This window comes from Lepisosteus oculatus, chromosome 3 (assembly GCF_040954835.1).
Source record: "Lepisosteus oculatus isolate fLepOcu1 chromosome 3, fLepOcu1.hap2, whole genome shotgun sequence".
In the NCBI taxonomy this organism is placed as follows: Eukaryota; Metazoa; Chordata; class Actinopteri; order Semionotiformes; family Lepisosteidae; genus Lepisosteus; species Lepisosteus oculatus.
In genome coordinates, this window is record NC_090698.1 from 19,120,661 (window position 1) to 19,141,890 (window position 21,230).

Genomic DNA, 21,230 nt, shown 5'->3' on the forward strand with positions numbered 1-21,230 from the left:
AATGTAACAATTCTAATTTTCCATTGTGCCATTCAGAAATGCCTGATTTGATTTCCATTGTCATGTAAGTAATTTAAGAGGCTCAGACAGAAAGCCTTTTCAAAGGGAGACTTAAATGATATCTAGTGTATGTAGTAACAATACTTTTACCAAGAGGATCCTGGATGATTAAAGGATTTAAAATACAAAATGTTAACCCGATGACTTTGGAATCCTAAGAAACAGAAAGGTCTTTCTAAAAGCAAATAACTTTAGATTCCCTGCCTCTATTTTTCAGGTATACAGTAACAATAGTTGTCTATAAATTAGTAAAGTGTTCAGCTTGTGGTTAGCACGTAGTCTGATCCATTTGTTAACATAAGCTGTGCTGTTAGTTCATCTCCACAGAATACCTGGCACAAAACACAAGGAACAGACAAAGGAAGTGTAAAGAGACATTGCACAGAACTGTAATATTGCCTCAGGTACAATATAAAATACATTGGTAAAAAAATACTTTTTATGTGGTACTGTATATGGTACACAAAATGTTAGTGTGAAATGCTTTTATTCAATTCATTTCCTATACAACACAGTGGAAACAGTCTCAGAGACCAGTTAAAAATTTCTGAGCTATTTCATATTTTTCAAATCGTATATATTCAGTGTTCTTGTTTCTGTACATCATCATGCTTATACTACAACCATTTGTTTACTATAACAACATATTCTTTTTCACTTTTGAGGCACTTAAATTCATAATAGTTTTATTACTCTAACAGGTTGTAAAGAATTTGAAATGTGGATATACTTGTGCACAATGAGACTTGAAGAGATCATATTTAGTTCAGCTGCTGTCTTCTCCAACAATCATGTTGCTGTACATTTTCTGCTGCTGTTCCTTGAACGTCTCCTTAACCTTTGCCCTTTTCAAGCCACCATCCCTGCGAAAGCACACAAGAATGTTAAAAAGCACCTCAGCAACACAAGATCTTCACATGCTCTCTATTCTGTAAATGAATAAATTATGTGTTTGTATATTTAGTTGCTGGTATTAAGCAGAGTAGAGGTCTAACTTGACTTAACAACAGCTGACAGTCTTTCACAGTACTTCATTCATTTGAATGTTTTCATGTTCTGCCCACTATTAAGTAAGAAGGTCCAACCATTTTTGTAATGAAGGTCTCTACTTGCGTATCTTTGTCGTGCAGCAGGTTTCTGCAGATTCCAATTTCATACCCAATCCGTATTTCTTTCCACAATCTGTCAACTGCAAAGTGGGTGTCACTGTTTTGGTGCTGCCTGAATTTTTGTCTTTGCCATTTTTGGGCAGAAATATGACTAACTTCACCCATAAAGAGAACATGAGTCATCTAGAGCTTGTCAATACCTTCACTCACACACAGTTTTCATCTGGCCTGGCTCCCAGTGACTTTCTGCTTGCTCATCAGGCCCAGGGATTCTCTTTGGAGAACGCTCTGTATCAGATGTGCAATTTACCAGTGGTTTAAAACCTTTTAATTAAATGTTTGCTTAGTGTGACGATAATTGGATAAGACTGGGTTCAAACTGAATCTTGAAGAGGAGGAAGACTATTTTGGAAAGTATAATTCAGAGCAATACTCTCCTACATGTTTTCTGTCATCTAAATTTTTAAAAGTACAGACTCCTGGAAAACGTCTTGTACAGTGAACAATTAGGATCACATACAAATATGATACATGTAGAACTATAGCAGAAAGCTCCATGGAATTGAAAAGCAAGGTAGTGTATAATCTAGGAATAGCACTCCAAGGAAGTCCATTGGTAACAATCCATTAGAGAAACAAGCAAAAACAGACATTTCCCATTTCCCAAAGTGTATTTAAGTAATAACAAGTAAGTTCTTGTCAAAGTACTGTAGCGCCCACGTTGGGCGCTTTAATGGCTACTCTGTCCCCTTTAGCAATGCGCACACATAGCGGGCTGTGAACAGCGCCTGCGGGGCGGGACTTGGGGGAACCGGACTGTATATAGGGGGCGGGGGACTCTTTCTTCTGTGTCTGTATTACTGTAGGTGCAGCGCTGTAATCCCTATCCCGATGTGTGCGCAGCTTTCCCCGGTTCTGGTTAATAAATGTGTTGCTTAACCCCTTTTCATGAGCCCTACGCCTGCTTCTTTCCATGCCAAACCCCGAGGTTGTTACAGTGTGCATCAGGCAAGCCCAAAGATTAATATTAATGCCATAGATGTAAATGTGTGAAAACCTTGGGTTAGGGCACGATAGGGAGATGGATTAATTTAAGTATTGTCCTTTTAGAAGCCTGTACTGTGTTCTGTACTGAATGAGCATATTGCTATGTTTTCTATCATTAAACAGAAATTGTCTTACACTTAAAATGGTTTTCTTTTAGAAGTAACCAATGGTAGAAAAAGGGCTTCAATTTCAGTTTTTCAATGGCTATGAGATCTTCCAGTTTTTGCTTTAACTAGAATTGCCAATTAACCTAATTGGATCTAATACATGTCTCATCTGGATATTTATTTATTTTTTTCAATGTCTGCATTGAAATGTGAAAAGTACAATTTGATTGAAGGCAATTTAGTTATAAAGCTATTTTCAAGTCTGAATAGACATGTTCAGTGTTTATTAATAAACAGTTAATATTTAATAAAATAATTACAACAATAAAGTAAAGCTCTAAAGGTATTGAGTCTGACACCTTGAAAATCAAGCAAAAAAATCTAGATCAACAAACACAACAGAACACCACAACACCAACACAAGGTGGCAGCACTTGCTAAAAAGTAGCTTTTTGGACTTGAGTGATTTAAAGAGATACAGTTGGCAGTGTATTTAACAGAATCTGCTGTGGTATAGTTGCTGATAGCTTTGGATTCTTAAAGAAATAATAAACGAGGAGGAGAAAACATCTCCTGTAAATGACTTTCTTTAAAGGGCATGCAGTGCTGTACACAGAAGATAATCACATCTGATAAATCTCAAGAAATGACCCTTGAAACATTTTTGAGTTAGGTTACCATACAAAATGTCAAGACTGTCAATTTACTCAGTTATCTGTACAAATTGTTAAATTGAGCATTTGTCCAACTCTGAGAGCAACTAGAAAGACGAACTGAGAAAACTGCAAAATAAACTAGTAATGTCACAAAAGTGTAGGGATGATCATCTGAAAGATGTGATTGTGTACTACATGTTCAAGGGGAAGGGGATATGATAGAAATAACAAGAACTGAAAAGATAACACATATTTGTGGTTCATATTGTGACCTTTAGAATGTGAATCATATTTCCCCAGTCCAACTGAAATACCTCATCTGTACATCTTGTCTGGCACTGTGAACTGTTCATAGATCTTAAGGTTTCTTCTTAATCTTAATTTCAATAAACACTAGGATGGCACTTCTGTACGTCATGGTTTATACTTTAAAGAACAGATATTTTGGATTTTTTTTAATGCTTATGTGAAGTGTCCGTTTCTGTGGAAAAGCAAAACATAATGCTTTAAAAGGAAAGGTTGAACTCATCAATGGGAATGTCTCCCATATTTATTGTTAACACTGTCTGTGTGGTAATCCTTGTCTAGTTGAAAAAGAAAAAAAGTAAAACAAAGTAAAGGTAGGAAATAAAAGACTAGGAACAACAATAAGCTGGGAAAATACAAAACACGTCAGATCACAAAACTCAATGTGATTGATTATCATGACAAAATGTTCATACTAGATTTCTTACCAAGACAGATCTACCAGGCCTCCTTGCCTGGCTATCACTGCTTTCACTCTGTTGGCAAACTGAACTGCATCTTCCCCTTCCTGTTAAGAGAGGAAGAAACATAGAGTGGGTTTGGTTTCAGGAAACCGTTTCAAAAACGAAACAAAATGAGAGCTTGTTACAAGAAAAAACAACTTTCTCCAAGGAAGCTGTATGGACAGCACGTAAAACAGTTAATTTGTGTTGCTATTTTTTAGCAACACATATACATACAGTACTTAATTTTCCTCTACATTATGTGCTGCTTGACAAGCTTTTCAGACTCGTGTTTTTCAAGTCCAACATACTCCCACACAGTTAACTCGCATTCAGTGCAGGGCGTGCCACTTGTAGGTGCTGGAGAAATGCCATCTCTATCAGTACTCAAGATGTCAGCTCTAATAAAGGGAAAGGTACAGGGCGTGGTAAATGATTTCTCCGTCTGGGCAGGGACACCCTTGAACAATTTCCAGAAACCTCCTTAAAAGTTTTCCTCCTTTCACAGGTCGAACTCAAACAATAAAATATTTCTAGTAGATGTTTTTTTTACAAATAAGGGGCATAAAAGAGGCATAAAAGATCCTACAGACAATACTCAGACAAAAAAAAAGACATATAATGCAGTACTTTGACACAATTAATCAAGCCATACAGTGCACTATTCTTAAATCAAGACCAGTAAAAAAGGTAAAAATCCTAGATAAAAAAATTGGGAAGTTATTTTAACAAAAGAACATTGTCCATCACCTTTTCACTCCCAGCGAGCACTGATCTACATGCATCTCCAAACCCTGATATGATGGAAGCACCTATAGGGGGCATTTCTCCAGATGTTGAGACAGATGGCAGCATCACGAAATTCCCCTTTTGCATATTCAAGCTGGAGTCTTAAAAGTGAATGTAGTGAACATAAAACTTCAAATTTTGAAAAGTGGGGGGTTTGAACCATACGGCAACACATGACAATGTTATGTATAACGGTTGACATTTGGAACCTCCACAATTTTCTGGTCAAGCATTTCAGATACATGTAAATTACTGCCTGCGATATGTGCAGTTTTAAATGGCACAGGGAAAGGTATCAGCACCTGTCTGGTCATTGGCGGCAGGTACCACACATTGCAGACAATGGCCCAGCTGGTCATCATTCTCACCAGGTAGCTCACCATGCTGTATTTTCCACTGTTCCAAAAAGCATCCCCAAACTGAGGATCATACTGCAGAACACGGAAATAGATTACAGGAGACGCTGTCCCAGACAAAAGGTTTCTTGTTAGAAATAATATGAAAAGCAAAAAACACAAATCAAACATGTAGAGCATCAATGTAGAAAATCATTTTAAGGAAATAATTACTATTAAAATGCTATGTTGGAGAAAATTCTAAACAATTGACAAGCACACCCCATATTTATTTTTGGAGATACAATATGGAAGGAGAGGCTATCGATTTGCATGAGAACCACAAAAAAAAACAAATGTCTAATTTGGAAAAAAGGCACAACATACTGAAGATACTCTGTTTTGTTCACTTTTTTTGTATGACTCATCCTCTAATTTTTTTTTCCACTCCTTAATCAATGCACCTAAGCTACTTTAGGTTCTGTGTGTCTGTTTGTTTCTCAGGTGATCATTCAGAAAGCTCTCATGGTGCAAACTCTCAACAAAAGGCGTTACCTTGATAGCAACTGGGTATATGGTCCCTCCAATTTCAAAACTTCCTTTCTTAAACATCATGACTGACGTGTTGTTTATGCACGTGCCTATGGCAAAGTACGGTTAAAAAAGGAAAGTAAGAGTAAAACATTAAAAACCTTCTCCATACACACAGCCAGAAATGCACTGCTGTTCTTACCTTCTGGAAAGATCAATATTGGAAGCTTGGACTTATCTGCAACATGATCTCTCAACCTGTTGAAGAGAAAGTCGGATCAAACTTTAAAAAAAATTAATTAGTTGCATTTACATGCATGTATAGAGTCCATCACTTTGTATCTTCTGCCAAACAGGTTTTCTATTATTATGCAAAGAGATATCAATAATCCCATGGCAGTAATAATCTATTGTTCTCCACAATGTTCTGTAGGTTCATTTCCAAGCATTTCCAAGGTAATTACAGGTAATTAATTATTTTCATGTTGCAATCAACATGCTCTGAATCAGACATAAAATTGGGTATGGTGAAATTGGGTATCAGTCAAATTATCAATACTTTCTCCAAAAGATTCACCTTTTTGTTTTACAAAAGCAGTATCCCGTGGACAACAGGACAAGGCGATCTAGTTATTCATTGATATAATCCACCTACCCATTTTCTAACCGCTTCACCTAATTCAGGGTCATGGGGGAGCCAAAGTCTATCCCAGCAAGCAACAGGTGCAAGGAGGGAAACACGCTGGATGTGACAACAGTCCACCACAGGGCACACACAGACACAAACATGCACACACATTCAAACCAGGACCAGTTTTCCCAGGAACCACTTAACCTACCAGTATGTCTTTGGACTGTGGGAGAAATAACAGGAGCACCCACAAGAAGCCCACATAAACACGGACAGAACTACAAACTTCAGCATTGAGATCATCTCAATCACAAATACAAGTCTCATGTCTGAAAAAGCTTTGCTACACAGTATCTAAAAAAACATATTTTAAACTTGCTTAATTGGGAGGATTAAGGATCCTACCATTGCAACACTTTTCAATTCAAACACTTGTTAAACTCTTGAGTGGTTTACTAGGAGAACCATAAAAGTTACATTTGTCTCAAAGTTGCAAGAGTAAGATTAGCTTTGGTAAAGTGCTTTTTCCACTTTTGAAAAATTGTGGAAGTCACAAACATTCACAGGGTGATACAACGGGCACTGCTCGACTGGATTGTGTCCCTCCATTTTCATCTGCAAAACAGGATGAATGGCTGTGCCCCATAAGTCACACTAAGCCCTAAGCCTTTCCTCCAGGACTGTACTTTTGTGTCTTAGAGCAGGTGTGGACTACAGGTGCACAGACATTTGAGGCTGCACTGTTATAAAAAAGGTTATCTGGACACCATTTCACGACATCACGCATTGGTTATGGCTCACAGTCTAATAAGATTCACTGGCAATACATCTGTTTATTCAAAGCTTTATACTGTTAAATACTTCATCTTCCCATACACCATACTAATATACTAATATTTTGTAATACCATATTACAAAATACACCATAGACATGAATATTCATCAGCTATTATACTGATAAGGTAGTAAGTTAACAAAATAATAGCTTTATGTCTGTATAGTATATGAATCTAAAGTGGCGTAATGAAATTGTTTTTACAAAAATATTATGGGTTTTAAAACTGTAAAACGTTTACATTTTACATAAACTTGAATATTTTATTCACCATGGCAACTTAACTCTGCTTTGATAGGTTAGAACGTGAACCGATTCTGCAAGGGATTTTCAGCAAAGTCTGGTCAGATGCAGACTGACGAGTAGGGCATGTAAAGGTCTCATTGGGGGTGCTTGTGAGCACCCGTGTGAAACACAAATTAGAAATGAGACAATCTGAGCCCTTGCAGGACCTTGCGGGAACGTGCATATGAAGGCCACAAGTGTGGATATTGGAATAAGGCCAATGTCTTCCTTGGAAGTCATTCCTGGTGTTAATACTTGTCCAGTTCAAGAACAATGGTCCTTAGCAATCTAAGCTCCAGCATTTAGCCCCTTTGAACTATGCCTAACTGACAAGAAAAATCAACTTCTTTTTAATATTTATCAAAAAACCTCACAAGATTGCGATACTTTCGATATCTCTATAAGAACAGTTTCCTCTGAGTCAGCTGTGAGTTTCCACTCATTAAACCTCTCATCATCTGCGAATAGAACAGTACTTGCACATTCTCTTTAACAGTTTATAAAAATTTCAAAATTATTCTCCTCAAGAATAACACTGTTAATCCACTGACACTCCTCTTTGCCTTCATGCAAATCGGACGGACATGACAATACTTTCCCTGCTGTTGAGGGTTACTGGAATAAAATACAGCATTCCAGGTTCTTGTAACAAAATAAGACCAAACTCTTTCGTTGCTTGTATCCAAGACAACATTATCTTTAAAACTGTTTGTTAACATACTCATCAGTACTGCATTGATGTAACATTACTGCACACAATACTAAATATGGAAGGCTTAAAGAAAATGAAAGGATTATTCCCTGAATATCATCAAGCTTACAAATATCAATAAGTAAAGTTAGGCATGATAATTTTTTATGATTTAACTGGTCTTGTAACAAAGATGAACTGAAACTTGTACTTAAATTGTTAAAAAAAATATTTTCTGTTCTCAGATCACTGGTGATTCTTTTCACCAAAGTAAATAACAATAAAGTCACCTAGAGGAACAACAGTTAAACAGTAAAGGAAAATGTTAAAATATAATAATAAACTCCAGAAATACTCAACTTAAAATAGGATTTAGAATTAAAATGAAACGAGCTTTTCATTATTTAAAAGCTGATAATCCATACAGATGAATTTGTTTTATTTAAAATACTACAAGTAATTAATTCAAGAATCAACAATTCATATAGTTACTTTTTGTAATTGTTTATTAAGAATATATCTTATATGAAAACATCACAATATTGTATCTTGTGTATCAATGCCATCAATGCATTACTGGTCACTTGAAACAGAAACTGCTAGCATTAGGGTTAGTGTTTAGTGCAGTCAAGACTTGCAGAGGCAGAAATATTTGAGTTTATTTCTTAGCTAATGACTCACTAATGATAATATGTCAGTTATAATGAAAAAGCTGACCGAATGTGCTGAAACAGAGAGACGCGCAGTAAATTTGACAATGCGCCTAGGAGTAGCAGTTAGCGAAACACTCACCTTTTTGTCACTAGGTGGCGATCTTTCATTTCTGATCGCTCAAACCAGACATGCGGACAGGCTTTCACGATGGACCTCTGAATAATTCCCAGCAGGCCACCATGGACCTGCCCCACCTGGTAAATAAATCCAAAGTTGCGGATTTGTTTTCAGTCTCTATGAGAAGAATCTTGCAGTGTCTTCACAGAATTGTCTCCACCACCAATAGAAAAATGATTAACGACTTTATATAAACTACATCATACCGTAACTAAGGACAAGGGGAACATTCAATGATCAAGAAAATTAATCCTTAGAAGATTTACTTCCCTTGGTGAATGTTCTCTTCATGGTGACAGCATGAGAAAGCAATTTCAGTATGCACAGAAGTGACTCATGCTACTCTGCACAGTCACATCCAATATGATCAAAAATGATCCTGAGTGAAAAGGTACTGCTTGCAATTCCATTGCAATTAGCCAACATACTGTAAACTTCAATATTTACTGTAGAGCTGATACAATATACAATTAGGATGGGTCACTAAGATTGGTCTTTTCCATAATAAGGAACTTATGATACTACTTTGTGAAGAACCAGGAAATTCTTGATAACATCGATATGAATAAGACGGAGGCTAGAATTCATGGAAAACCATAGATTCTACAAATTCAGAAGTTTATGTAAATGTAGTCAAATTTTCTTAGCTCAGCATTTGTCTAAACATGAATCCTGATTCCTCCTGTATTACGAATAAGTTTAGTCCCATTATGACTTCTCCATAGCCCTATTGTGATGTTGTGACAAAATTGTGTAAGTCTACCCTTCAAGGCACAAGAACACAGTATATCAGCCCTCAGAACATGAGGAGATGTTCAAAGGTTACAGTGTCAGTTCCCATTACACATTTATCACTTATAAAATCATGGTCTTTGAGTTGCGCAAATTAAGCACTTTGCGTCAAGCTTACTCTGAAGCAAGAGTTGCACTGAGTCTTACTTGTGAGTACAATGATTCAGCATGAGAAGTGTAGCTCACTGTTCTGAACAGTTTCCCAGAAGTTAAATGTAGTTGTATTAGACTGTATACTCTGTCCCATAAAACATAGAACAAGTTGTTTCTTGAAACAGCCCTGTGATGTTTTTTGGACGCAAAACATACATTGTAATCCAGGCAAACCTCCAATCTAGATACCACATTCTGATATCAATGGTTCATATAAATAATTTATGCCAACACAATACGTGGCTAGCTTCAAACTATCAAGTGTGTGTTGTCACCACTCTAAGATAAAACTATTGTATAGATTGATAAAGGATCATTTCTAGCCAAAGCTGTCCAACACTACCTTTTATTTGTAGTAACTGTTTAGGGTTTGAACTGAATGTCAGGTTAACTAGATCAATAGTCAATTGAGGAATAAGGAATAAGATTGAACCGCTTATAACTATTAAAAATCATATACATTGCTTTTAACTATTATATCAAATTTTACTGTTTTCTGTGATAATTGGTAAAATTTCCCAAACAACATGGGCTTGTAGTGTATCATTTTGTCAGCATTTAAGACAGAATTAGGTGTTCACAAATTCACACCAAAGGGAATTCAAAAACAGGAAAAGCAACATGTAAAGCTCTTAACACTGTGGTCAAAGAAAGCTGGTAATCACTTGCACAGACCTGAGGTTACATTCAAAAGAACATAAACTTTATTTTCGGTGGGACATTAACTGTGAAGTTCTAACTGTTACAGCCAAGAGTTTTGTTCATAAACAAAAGCCATGGCAGCAAAACAACACTTATTGTTCCAATTACAAGTATATAGTGTATCATTCTTAATATTTCTACATCACATGGCGAAACAATGAATTCAACACACTTTTCATATTGGAAGCTTGGGTCCACTGTCCATGTGTGAGATTAATACAAAGACTTTTGGCTCTTACGTATTCTGAACTCTCTGGAAAACAAACAAAACCTGTGCAGGATCGTCTCCTTCACAGCAACGTATAAATTCCTGTTTTAGAACAGACGATGGATTAGCAACATGTGGAAAAGCTTGTTTGATAATATTTGATAATTGTTTTTACTCACCATAGCATAGCACCCATCATTGGCAAGAATGACGACGTCTATCGGTGAGGTGTGGTTGGCCACACATATCCCTCCCTTTTTTGGTCGGTTTTCTCTATAGCCAAATGATAAGCAACCTTTAAGCAGACTACATATCACCATTCACACTGAGGCAAAATCTGATATCTTTATTCTGAAATAATTTCTAGGTTTTAAGGATGCAATTATGTCTTCTTTACACTATTGCTTCTGTAAAAGTAATTTGAGATAAATTACACTACTTAGCCTTAGGTGCAGAATAAATTAAATCTGATCCATCCACCGGCTGCAAATTCCAAACCTTTTGCTTGACAATATCTTTCCAATGGGGCGGCCCAAGACTCCCCTTGCAATAAGAAATCTGCTGTCAAGAAAAAACTCGGAATTTACAATTTGGCAGATTGAGTCAAGGTTTTGCCTTATTCTAGGCAGAAATGTTTTTGTTAGATCTCTGTTTTAAATGCATTTCACATCTCACTGAGGATTGGTAAATATGAATTAATTTTGAAGAATGTTACGTCATATTTATTCTCCATCAGTGAAACACTGTATGAAGTCTAAAATCATCCTAATTATTTGTATTAGTACTGGTAGCAGTAACAGTACTGATAGTAACTCTAACATCGGTCTGATCGTCTTTAAATTTTAACTGGCTTTATCCACAGTTTCATATGTTCACAAATGGCCATAATTTTAAGAAGAAACTACATTTCTCTTTACCATGCAGTCTTTAGTCAATGGATAGTGTAAAATGTGTCATAATGGCCACTTGGCTGTACTCACTTATTGTGATAGTTGATGGTTGCAGACAGACCTCTAGCACATATTCTGTAGCACATCAAATGAACAAGTTCACTCAGCCAGTTTTTCACACTAAGGGAACACAAAGACATGTGAGGGTCTTAAACCAGGTTTAGAAAGCTTCTTGTGATGACATATGCATACAAAAAGTTATCTACGGAGTCTGACTGAAGAAATATACCAGTTTGTTCTAGTCTGTAGTCAGATGCTATACATAAATCACAACCATGAGCTGCCCCTAGTGGCAAGTCTAAAGAGAATACTTAGGTATGTGTAGTCTCCAGCAGACTGAGCATACACTGTATAGTATATTTCAGGCATGATATTCGTCTTCTTAACCATCATCATTATCATCACCATACCCACAAGGCATTACTGTGAAGCATTTCTTATTCTCTAACCTTTTACAAAGTTTCTTCATCTAGAAGTGCCTGCATTAATGAGAGCTACTGTATTATTTAACTATTGTTAAATGTAATCTGTTTTATTGGTGACAACAGTCATACCCCTATCATAATGTCACTAGATGCAAGTTGGCCTTCATTTTAAGATACAGAACTTGCTCTTTAGAAAGCTGTGTCAAAAACAGATGTTCAAACAATCATATATGTAAACAGATAGTCACTGTTGGAACAATGAAACAGAATGACCTGCATTGTGTGACAGGCTTATTTTCAAATTAGAACAAAATTAGACATAACTTAATGCATCTCTAATGTATAACAATGTTTTGATAACTACCATATAAACCTACCTGCTGTTTGGCAACAGCCCAACCAAGGAGGTACTTATAACCAGCCAACTTATTCCAATTACAGCAAGAGTAACCCTAAAGAAAAAAAAATTCTTACATATCTACTGCATAAGTACCAAAATACAACAATTCCTTAATGCTTTGACATGAAATAATGGCCTATTGAGATTAAAATTGTTAATTAATAACTAATATAACATATAAAAGTCCCTTTTTTTGGATTTCTGAACTCATTACCTTTGGGATATTGCTTATAACAAGAATTTCACTTTTCATTAATAAAGCACAATATACTTAAAATGTATTAGATGTAAGTATATGAGTGGCAGAAACATTTAAGGTAAAATATAAACTGTGCCAGCAATAAAAAAGATTATTCATATCACTCCCATATCTGTGTCCTGGTATTATATTCAGTACCATTCACTCTTTTTACATTACAAAATCATGTTTTTTAAAAATGTGATAATATACAGTATATTGCATGTACTGTACACATTGCTGTACTGTATTGTATATATATTGTAGACAGGTGCATGAAGAATGCAGCCAACACTGATTTACAGACAAGAAGAACACACGCAGGACAACAATGAACATCAGGAAAAAAAACAACGTAGCCAACTGTGCTTCAAATGATCTCTCCCTGCTAGTGGTTTAGGCATTGGAAAAGTTTTTATATCAGGAATGTTAATGTGAAGATACAGTAACTGCTGCAAGCTGCTGTTTTAGAACACTTGAGAGCGGGCATGACAGGAAAACTCTGCAGTGTGCACAAGCAAACAAAGGGCACCTTCTGCCACCTCACCAGGAAACTGAGGTGAGGGAGGCAAGCCTCTCGCTGAACACGTACAGAAATACGTCTTGGCAAACAGAAAGAACTAGGTGCACTAATAAGTGCACTTCTGTCCACGTCCCTTACTGAAAGGTCTGAAGTCACACATAATAATCCCAGATCTGTGTTGTAAATCATGTTTCAACGGACAGCTGCGTTATATTGCGTTAAAATACTCTTTGTAACCCTGAAACTGTATTGTAAATAATCATAGTTCCCAAGAAATAAACTCAAGAAAAAAGACATTTTAAATAAGAAGAGCTTAAACTTGTTTTCCCTGGATTATGTTCTCACTGCACAGTTACACTTGTAACTATACTAACTACGGGACATAAACATTTCTATTGTAATTCCAGGATCACAGCTATAATATTTTAAAGGACATTTGCATAGACTAGTAGCAAACCCCTTGAATTCCCACTGCAGGATGTAGGATGTAAGTGCCCAGGCAAAATTGGTTAATAAGGAAAATGAGGCATAAGGAAACGCTGTTTCGCTGGGTTGCAGCTAAACGAGCTTTAAGGGGTAAAAAAAATAAGAAATTCTCTTCAGCACTCCAAACAAAAACCAGCCTGCTGACCTGAGAGGGAAAAGCACACAGTAGCGGATGAGGACCCCCACCACCCAGATGATGGTCAGGCGCAGGCTGATGTACTGGAAGTTGTTGTTGGTACGAGTGAGCAGGTTCCAGGAGACCAGCTCCTCGGATGTGAAGCGCTGGGTGACCTCGTCTTCCACGATGGACTCGATGCCCTTCCTGTTGAAGTAGAAGACGTCGCTCAGCTGGAAGTCCCCACTGGCCGGGGGCTTGCTACGGCTTCCCCTCAGCTCTGCTATCTCCTTCTCCATGGAGGAGTCTCCATCCCTTTGGATGATTCCTTTCGGAGAGAAAATCAACATCAGCTCATTTTTGAGACATACAGTATGTGGCTGCTGTAGCCTAAAGTAGATGATCGTTTGCTTAATTTCCCTGCACTGCTCTGATCAGCTATATTATCAAAGATACGAGGAGCAACAAGACAGTGTACTGTCACAGATAAATGATAATGGCATCACTTAAAAGTTCCAGAGGTTATTTTTTTACAGTGGGGAAAACAAGGATTTGAAAAAACAGTCTTACTCCTATATACTGTACTGATTTGTTAGGTCTAAACTGAACTGTGTGAAGTTCCTTCAAGGAAACAATTCAGCAGTTGAAAATAGCTACATACTGTATGTGGGAGATATAAGCCTATATAGTTACAGTAAACTACATTATGGAACTTGACAGTAGGGACCGTACTCTATAATGAGATTGATGAATGCCTTAAAAAGCAATGAGTTATTTTGAAACATTGGTATATGAAACAGCTGGAGCATATGCATATCTTGAAATGCCCAAGTAAACGTTATGAGCAGTCTTGCATATCTGGAAAATGGTATCAGAAAATCAACTTTATTACCTAATCGAAGCCAAGTTAATGTCATCCGTTTAATTTTATCAGAGGTAAAATCTGCACTGTGATACAGCAAGGTCAGTCTGGGGGCTTAGTGATTACATTGTTATGCTTCATGTTTTGTTTTTTTAAAAGGGGATGATATATTTTCATAGTATATTTTCAATATTCAGTAATACTTATTTGAATTCAGAAATAAACATTTCAGTAATTATCAATCCCTTCTATAAATATAGTAAACAAACTGAACTGGGAGAATGGAAAAAAGGACTAATTAAGAATGTGAATTTTAAAATAACAAGTAAATACTGTAAAGCAAAATATATTAAGCACAATAATAATTATGAACTTCTGGGAAACTTTGTATTTAGTTGAACTAAATACAAGAAAAATATTGAAAAAACAATCTGATTTTTTGGTTAAGTATCAGGTTGTAGATCAGGTAAAAACAGCACAAAAATCATAAAATGGTGAAAACATACAGTATGCACATTTCTAAAAATAAGTTGCAAAAGAAATGGTTGCAACAGATTTCCAAGCTGAGCAATGCCTGATTGCTCCATTCCTGCTGATTGTTTGCCACTATGTCTTACCACACTCCAGCAGTGTGTATCTTCATAAGGGTTTTGTGAACCTTCATCAAGACAAGCTGGATATATTACACATTTTGTATGCTGTATTCCTTAGGTATAAGTTACACAAATTTTTAAGTACATCATGAGAAACAACTGATTTTGCTGTTCATCCCTATGTGCAAACATTGTACAGTATGTTCAGTGTTTTCACATTGGCTTTTTACAAAGTGTATGAATATACTGTAAGAACAATTAGAAATGTGAGTAGGTCTTTCAGTCTTCTGTAGCTGGGAGCTAGTAACTAATTTCTACTAGCCATTTCTGAAAAGACGAGAGGGTATCTGGTTTGATAACATGGTTGGGCATCTTGTTCCATACTTCCAAACTCCCACAATTCTTTGCATCTGCTCTTGTAGTTTGTGTTTCAATGTTGATTCTGAAGGAGGCCTTTCTGCTCAACTTTGTCAATGCTTTTGATTTAATACTGTCCTCTCACCAACTTCTCTGTTAAAGACTAAAAAGACTCAGTTCTTTTTAGTTTGTTAGTCAAAATCATTCCTTTAAACCCAGTAATGTACAGTACCCGATTAATTTAAATCACATTTAACTGACAAAAGTCATCAAAAGGTATTAAAGCCAGAGTTGTCTGCTTTTCTATATCATTTCATGCAAAGTGTAAAAAATCTTGAACCCAGGTAGATATATCTAACTGCTTAAAGGCCAAAGTACAGAGAAGGAAGAGTTTATTTTTACTGTAGTTGTGCAATTCAGTATTGTCTCAATATACTGATAGGCCTCATGCCCATCAGCCTGACCCCTTGCAATAAAACCTTTGGTACTGAAACTTGTGCTGAATGCTGTGACTCCTAAAAACAAATGAACAACACAATACAGATTCACATTAGAAAAAATACTGTTAAGTTATGCTCTTTCACAGTTCCATACAAGTTAATGCCATTTAAAATATAATAAATATACAGGTACTGTATACTGTATATAACCTTTCCCAGTTAGCTAAAGGATGCAAAGGCTACTTTTTATGTTGTCCAACTGTGTGCGGGGGTTATGATCACTGCATTCTATTCTGTCCTTACCATGAGTTGAAGAATATAAAGATTTCAGCTCATGTTGTATCTTATATTCAGATGCTGTTTTCAAAAGATTTTGATTTGTTCGAGTGGGTAAGATCAGTTGGCGCATAAATGTTTTGACACACAGAGACTGCACCATTGCAAATACAATACATAAGCCTTCTATTTTATCATGGCCTTACATTGAACAGGTTATCAGTATTTAGAAAACTAAATATATCTCTACTTGGTCATTACAGTAATTACAGTATCCCTTACTTACAGGATTTACACTCTTACACTTTAATAGTAAAGGTGTTAATTCTGGTGTCCTGACTACACTCATGTCACGCCCTCTGCAGCCAGAGGGCGCTCCTTCTCTGTCTTGTCCCTAGTTTCCTGCCTGCTGTCCTTCCGGTTCCCCTCTTTCCCTTGGGCTATATATTTCCGGGTCTTGCACTCTGCCCTCGCTCAGCATTGACGTTCGGATGTCCTGAGACCCGCCTAGCACCAGGGCGCCCCACGTCTGCTCCCTGAGGGCATAGGTTTCTATACGGCATTCCTGAACTCTTTGCACTAATGAGCCCGGGCCTTTTTCCCGTCTCGCCGCTACGCATATGGGTCTTTTTCCGCTCTCCTGCTCCCCACGGTTAGTCCCTATGGACGTCCGTGACAACTACACTCTGGGCATGCCCTCAGCTCAACTGGTGAAATAGTTTCTCACCACTACACCCAATCTGCTGTTTTCTACAGAGGGTGTTGCATTACGGAGGTCAAACTGGTCCTGTTCTATATGTAAACTGCAATTCTATATTATAATATAACTTTTGGGGTGTATGTGTGTATAAGTAGGACATACTATAAACAATGCAATGGCATCAATTAAAGTCCAATACCAGCACTATTATTACACCATTAAATATTTTACTTTTTAATTTAGCCCCTTCTTGACTCTATATTTTGACATCTTGAATGCAGTCTGAACAAATTTAAGAGACCTGTAAGGGCTGTGAGTATCTTCAGTCCATTCCCCATTTTTAAGATAGAGAAAGAAAGTTCAAGTGTTTCAGCTAGTCAGGACCCTATTGCTGGGGATAGGGGGCAGGCTGGGGACAAGGACGCTAACACAAGCTACAGTACTTACTGTACTTACTTACTACTTACTTTAGCAATAAAGCAAACACCTGTTACATTAAGTTCACTGTACTAAAGAACCGGGATTTGTTCAAATGAGCACAGCAAGCACAAAATATGCAAAACTGCTCCTGTCACAATTTCAGGCAGGATAAAACTCTAGAGCTACACGCGAATGTAGTTTCAAGAATATTTATGTTTTTTAAATAAACAATTCAGAGTATTTTCCATGTAATTCATGAGACGGGCATTTAGATAAAATATTACTGTAGTTTTTAAATGTTTAAATACATTACATTCTATGGGTTCTATGTTTTGAAGTACAGCAATTGACTGGTGTGAATGAAAATGAAGTGATGAAACTACAAGATAATGGTACATTACTACATTTTAAGTGTGGTGCATTTTATTTCACTAGACAGACAATATTAAATATATCTAAAATATATTGTAATATGGATTGCAAAGTCTTTTAACTGTATCTTAAAAAAAGGATATACAGCTACGCACAAAGATGCTCACAAAATGATCAGAAAGCTACACCACTACTTAAGTGTTGTACAGCTGTGCATGTCACCAGGCAGAGTTTCACTGGGAAATTCATCAGTGTAAATGAATGCGCTGATAAATGATAATTTATTTGCTTTTATTAATGAAAATTATATCATAGTCAATATAGTGATGACTTTAATAGTATACCCCAGAATAAAATAAAGAGAAAAACAGAATGTGTAAACCATACAACTATTCAGATGTTCTTTGGCCATCTTCACAAGAGATGCAATTTTACTCATTCATTTCATAGGAAGAGACCACATACACACTTAAAACATTATGCTATGTTTTTATTTTTGATTAGATGTTTTGTAATTCTCAATATTTCTGCATGCCTTAGTTTTAGGAGACAAGAAACTGATAAACATCACTTGGGAGCTCCAGGAATCCTATAAACAAGAAGGAACGAACCCCTGGAGTCCTCCTGTGGTCTAATAGTAGACGAAGGGAACTCAGATCTAATAAGTAAGTTCTTACCATTAGATACTGAAGCCTTGATTGAGTGTTTCTCATTTCTGCCCCTCTGTATTCTCAGAGTAGCCCACTGCAACACAAAAAGTGGATTTTTTGAAGACCTTAAGAATGTATTACTATGTGATGCATGTGCTTGTGTGAAAAAAACACCACTTAAATCATAGCCAGTTAGTCTTTACGTTGGCCACAAAACGCCTGTCAGCTGATGTAATAATACACCAGTAACACTGGTATGCAAGAGTGGAAGGTGTAGACTGCATTTAAGCCAAACTTCCTTTGTTTAAACTGAATACCAAAAACAGCTTAGTTCTGAACTAAATCACACACAGAACTAACTATACTAAAAATGTGCAAAGCTAGAGATGTGCACAGGAAATAGTCAAATCCATTTTCATCCTGGTCCAAGTCTTACTTACTTCAAGCGTCTTCATTAAAATCTTCATGTAAACTTCGGTTATTCCCAAGGAGATTCCGAACATTGCTGGGAGCATGATGAGCCCAACCACCAGGGTTAACCACACGGATAACACATGGAACGTGACCTTCCAGAGGTCTTCCATCTTGATTTTGTGATTGAATGCAATCTCAGGAATGCCGGGGCCAAGTCTGAATCACCCAGAAGGAGAAAGCATCAGACACCTGCCTGGCAATATGAGAGAAAATAATGAGGAAAGCACTTCATGTGAATGTGGAGCAACAATTTGCCATACAGCTTTAGATTGCACACTTACATCCAGGTCTGCAATACCTTCTGTAACCTCACTGTCCTTCCACCTCTGACACAATTCTCTTTCCCCACCTAGATACAGTGCAATCCCAAGAAACCTTTTGACCGAGATGGAGTGAATGAGTTATGGAGGGAGTGGAGTATGTCATTTCTACACTAAGCAATCTCTTCCCCAGCACAAAGCAGGCCCTTCACATTTATAGCTCAAAGGTTTACAAAATGACAGCGTAAACGGTTGCATAATCTGAGAGGCTAAATTCTGTTTTGTTTTGAGGTGTCTGCGTGTGTTGTCTGCCAGGGAGCACGTGACAGAGGCACTCTTGTTTGCGGTGTGTTAGTTTACATCTGGTTCTGTGTGAATTCAGTGTTCGCAATTGTAGACATTGATCACATCTTACGGTTTATTTTCTAAACATAAAAAGGCTGAGATGTAACTCGACCGAACAAAAAAGAATCACGGTTTGTAAAAATCTTGCAAAATCCTGTATGTCTCTACAACCCGACGTAAATTGTCCGCTACTGACTATTCCTAAATAGCTATCAAGATAACAAAAAATAAGTGTATATCCACATATTATAACTACTGCTATTTAAAAATCCAATGCTCACAACTCTACAAAGACTCAAAGACAATGTCCATAATGCTAAATATAGTCTGAGTTTCTAACCAGTACAAGAGGGTTGAAGTGTCAAATGTGTGCACTTAAAATCCTTACTACCAGCGTAGTAATGGTAACGTCTGTGGTAGTGATGATGTAGTGATGAAGACACTGTAGTGCTTCAGGAATCAGCTGATGTCACGGCTGACCAGGCAGGAGCAGGTCATACTAATCTGACCACGAAAACCAGAGTGGGTTAGCTGTCATTTGAGAATGCAGTGCATATGCAGACAGGCGGATAGTCAAATGATTGACACTGTGATCTGAATATTGTGTAGTATTTTTGCAAAAAAATTCTAATGAAAAAATAAGTTCCAGGCAAAACGTTTATAATCATCGTTATCATCACGAATCATCACAATAAATGCACAGTTGTAGAAAAGAATAATTTCTTAGTAATGAATATGAGTTACTGAGATACTAAGCTATTGTTATTTAAAGCAGAAAATAATTGAACTATTAATATTTAGAACATGCTCAAATATATAACTTTACAATAAATTCAAATAAGAAACGTCTTGATACATTAACTAGTGTATACGGAGGGAGGTGTCATAATTAATCTAAACAAAAAAAAGTTAAACACCATAACTGGTGAAGATCGGATCCGCCTCGCTGTAAAGCGAAGAAAAACAGAACCCAACCCCGAGCGTTCTGAATGAACTATTTTGGCTACATTACAACAGACTTCTTGTTTAAATACGCATTTCACTGTAAAAATAAACGTGAGACAAAATTCGAATTCGTTCAGAGTATCATGCCCCTATTCTCAATTTTAAATCAGATACGTCTGAGTAAGATTTTATAAAAAGACCTTCGCATACATTTCGTGTTCAATGTTCAGTAAGACGGTAGCCGTCCGTCTTACAAAAAGTCGGTCGGTAAATTAATGAAACAAAACGATGTTTCTGATTGCGACAAAACGAGCAAAAAACAACTAACCTGGACGCTGAAGACTTTCACTATATCATCATTATCCTCTGATCATGCTGTGTTACCTTGAGTCCTTCACTTTTGTGGAAGAACAATCGTTGATAATCGTTCTCGCAATCTCTGAAAATGTTCTCGGAGTTCAGAGCAAAGTTCGGAGTAAAACAAACCTTTGAAAGAGAACGCCTCCTTGTGGTGAATATAACTCAAAAGTTGCCTTGTGTGACTAGAGTACAGTATTTACATAGCCCTTTATCCGATATGTGATTTGTTGCGATACACATTATTTCAACCAAATCTTGTTGAAAACAGACAGAATGAAACAATTCTCAGTAATGTCTGAGAATGATTTTTATCCTGTCATATATTTATCACATATAAATCTCAAGAATGGTGTCGACATTTTTATGTGCTATATTTTTCTTCTTCGGGAACAATTTCACAAAAGTAGTGAAATATGATCTCATTATACAAAAAAGTCTATATCCGTAAGTTTAATGTATTAATAATTTTGATAATTTCACACAAAAAATAATTCACCGTATAGAGGTTGGTAGGACATTAATATTTGT

At 36.7% G+C, this 21,230-nt stretch overlaps 1 protein-coding gene across 3 annotated transcripts; it reads right to left on the minus strand.

The window, feature by feature from the left end:
- Positions 1-530: 530 nt before the first annotated feature.
- Positions 531-20,821, minus strand: gpat3 (glycerol-3-phosphate acyltransferase 3). 3 transcript variants are annotated; one of them, XM_006627153.3, is made up of 13 exons: positions 20,671-20,821; positions 18,759-18,981; positions 18,346-18,412; positions 13,679-13,976; positions 12,264-12,338; positions 11,492-11,581; positions 10,691-10,784; positions 8,618-8,733; positions 5,586-5,641; positions 5,408-5,493; positions 4,820-4,948; positions 3,714-3,793; positions 531-923 (listed from the first exon to the last, which is right to left on the minus strand). In XM_006627153.3, exons 2-13 carry the CDS (start codon positions 18,900-18,902, stop codon positions 827-829), a joined length of 1,332 nt encoding a protein of 443 aa, XP_006627216.2. In that variant the 5' UTR covers positions 18,903-18,981; positions 20,671-20,821; the 3' UTR covers positions 531-826. The 3 variants fall into 3 exon arrangements, with proteins under 3 accessions (XP_006627216.2, XP_015195662.2, XP_015195663.2); XM_015340176.2 differs by having other exon boundaries at positions 18,759-18,985; XM_015340177.2 differs by lacking the exon at positions 20,671-20,821 and adding an exon at positions 19,074-19,256 and having other exon boundaries at positions 18,759-18,985.
- Between the last annotated feature and the right edge of the window lie 409 nt (positions 20,822-21,230).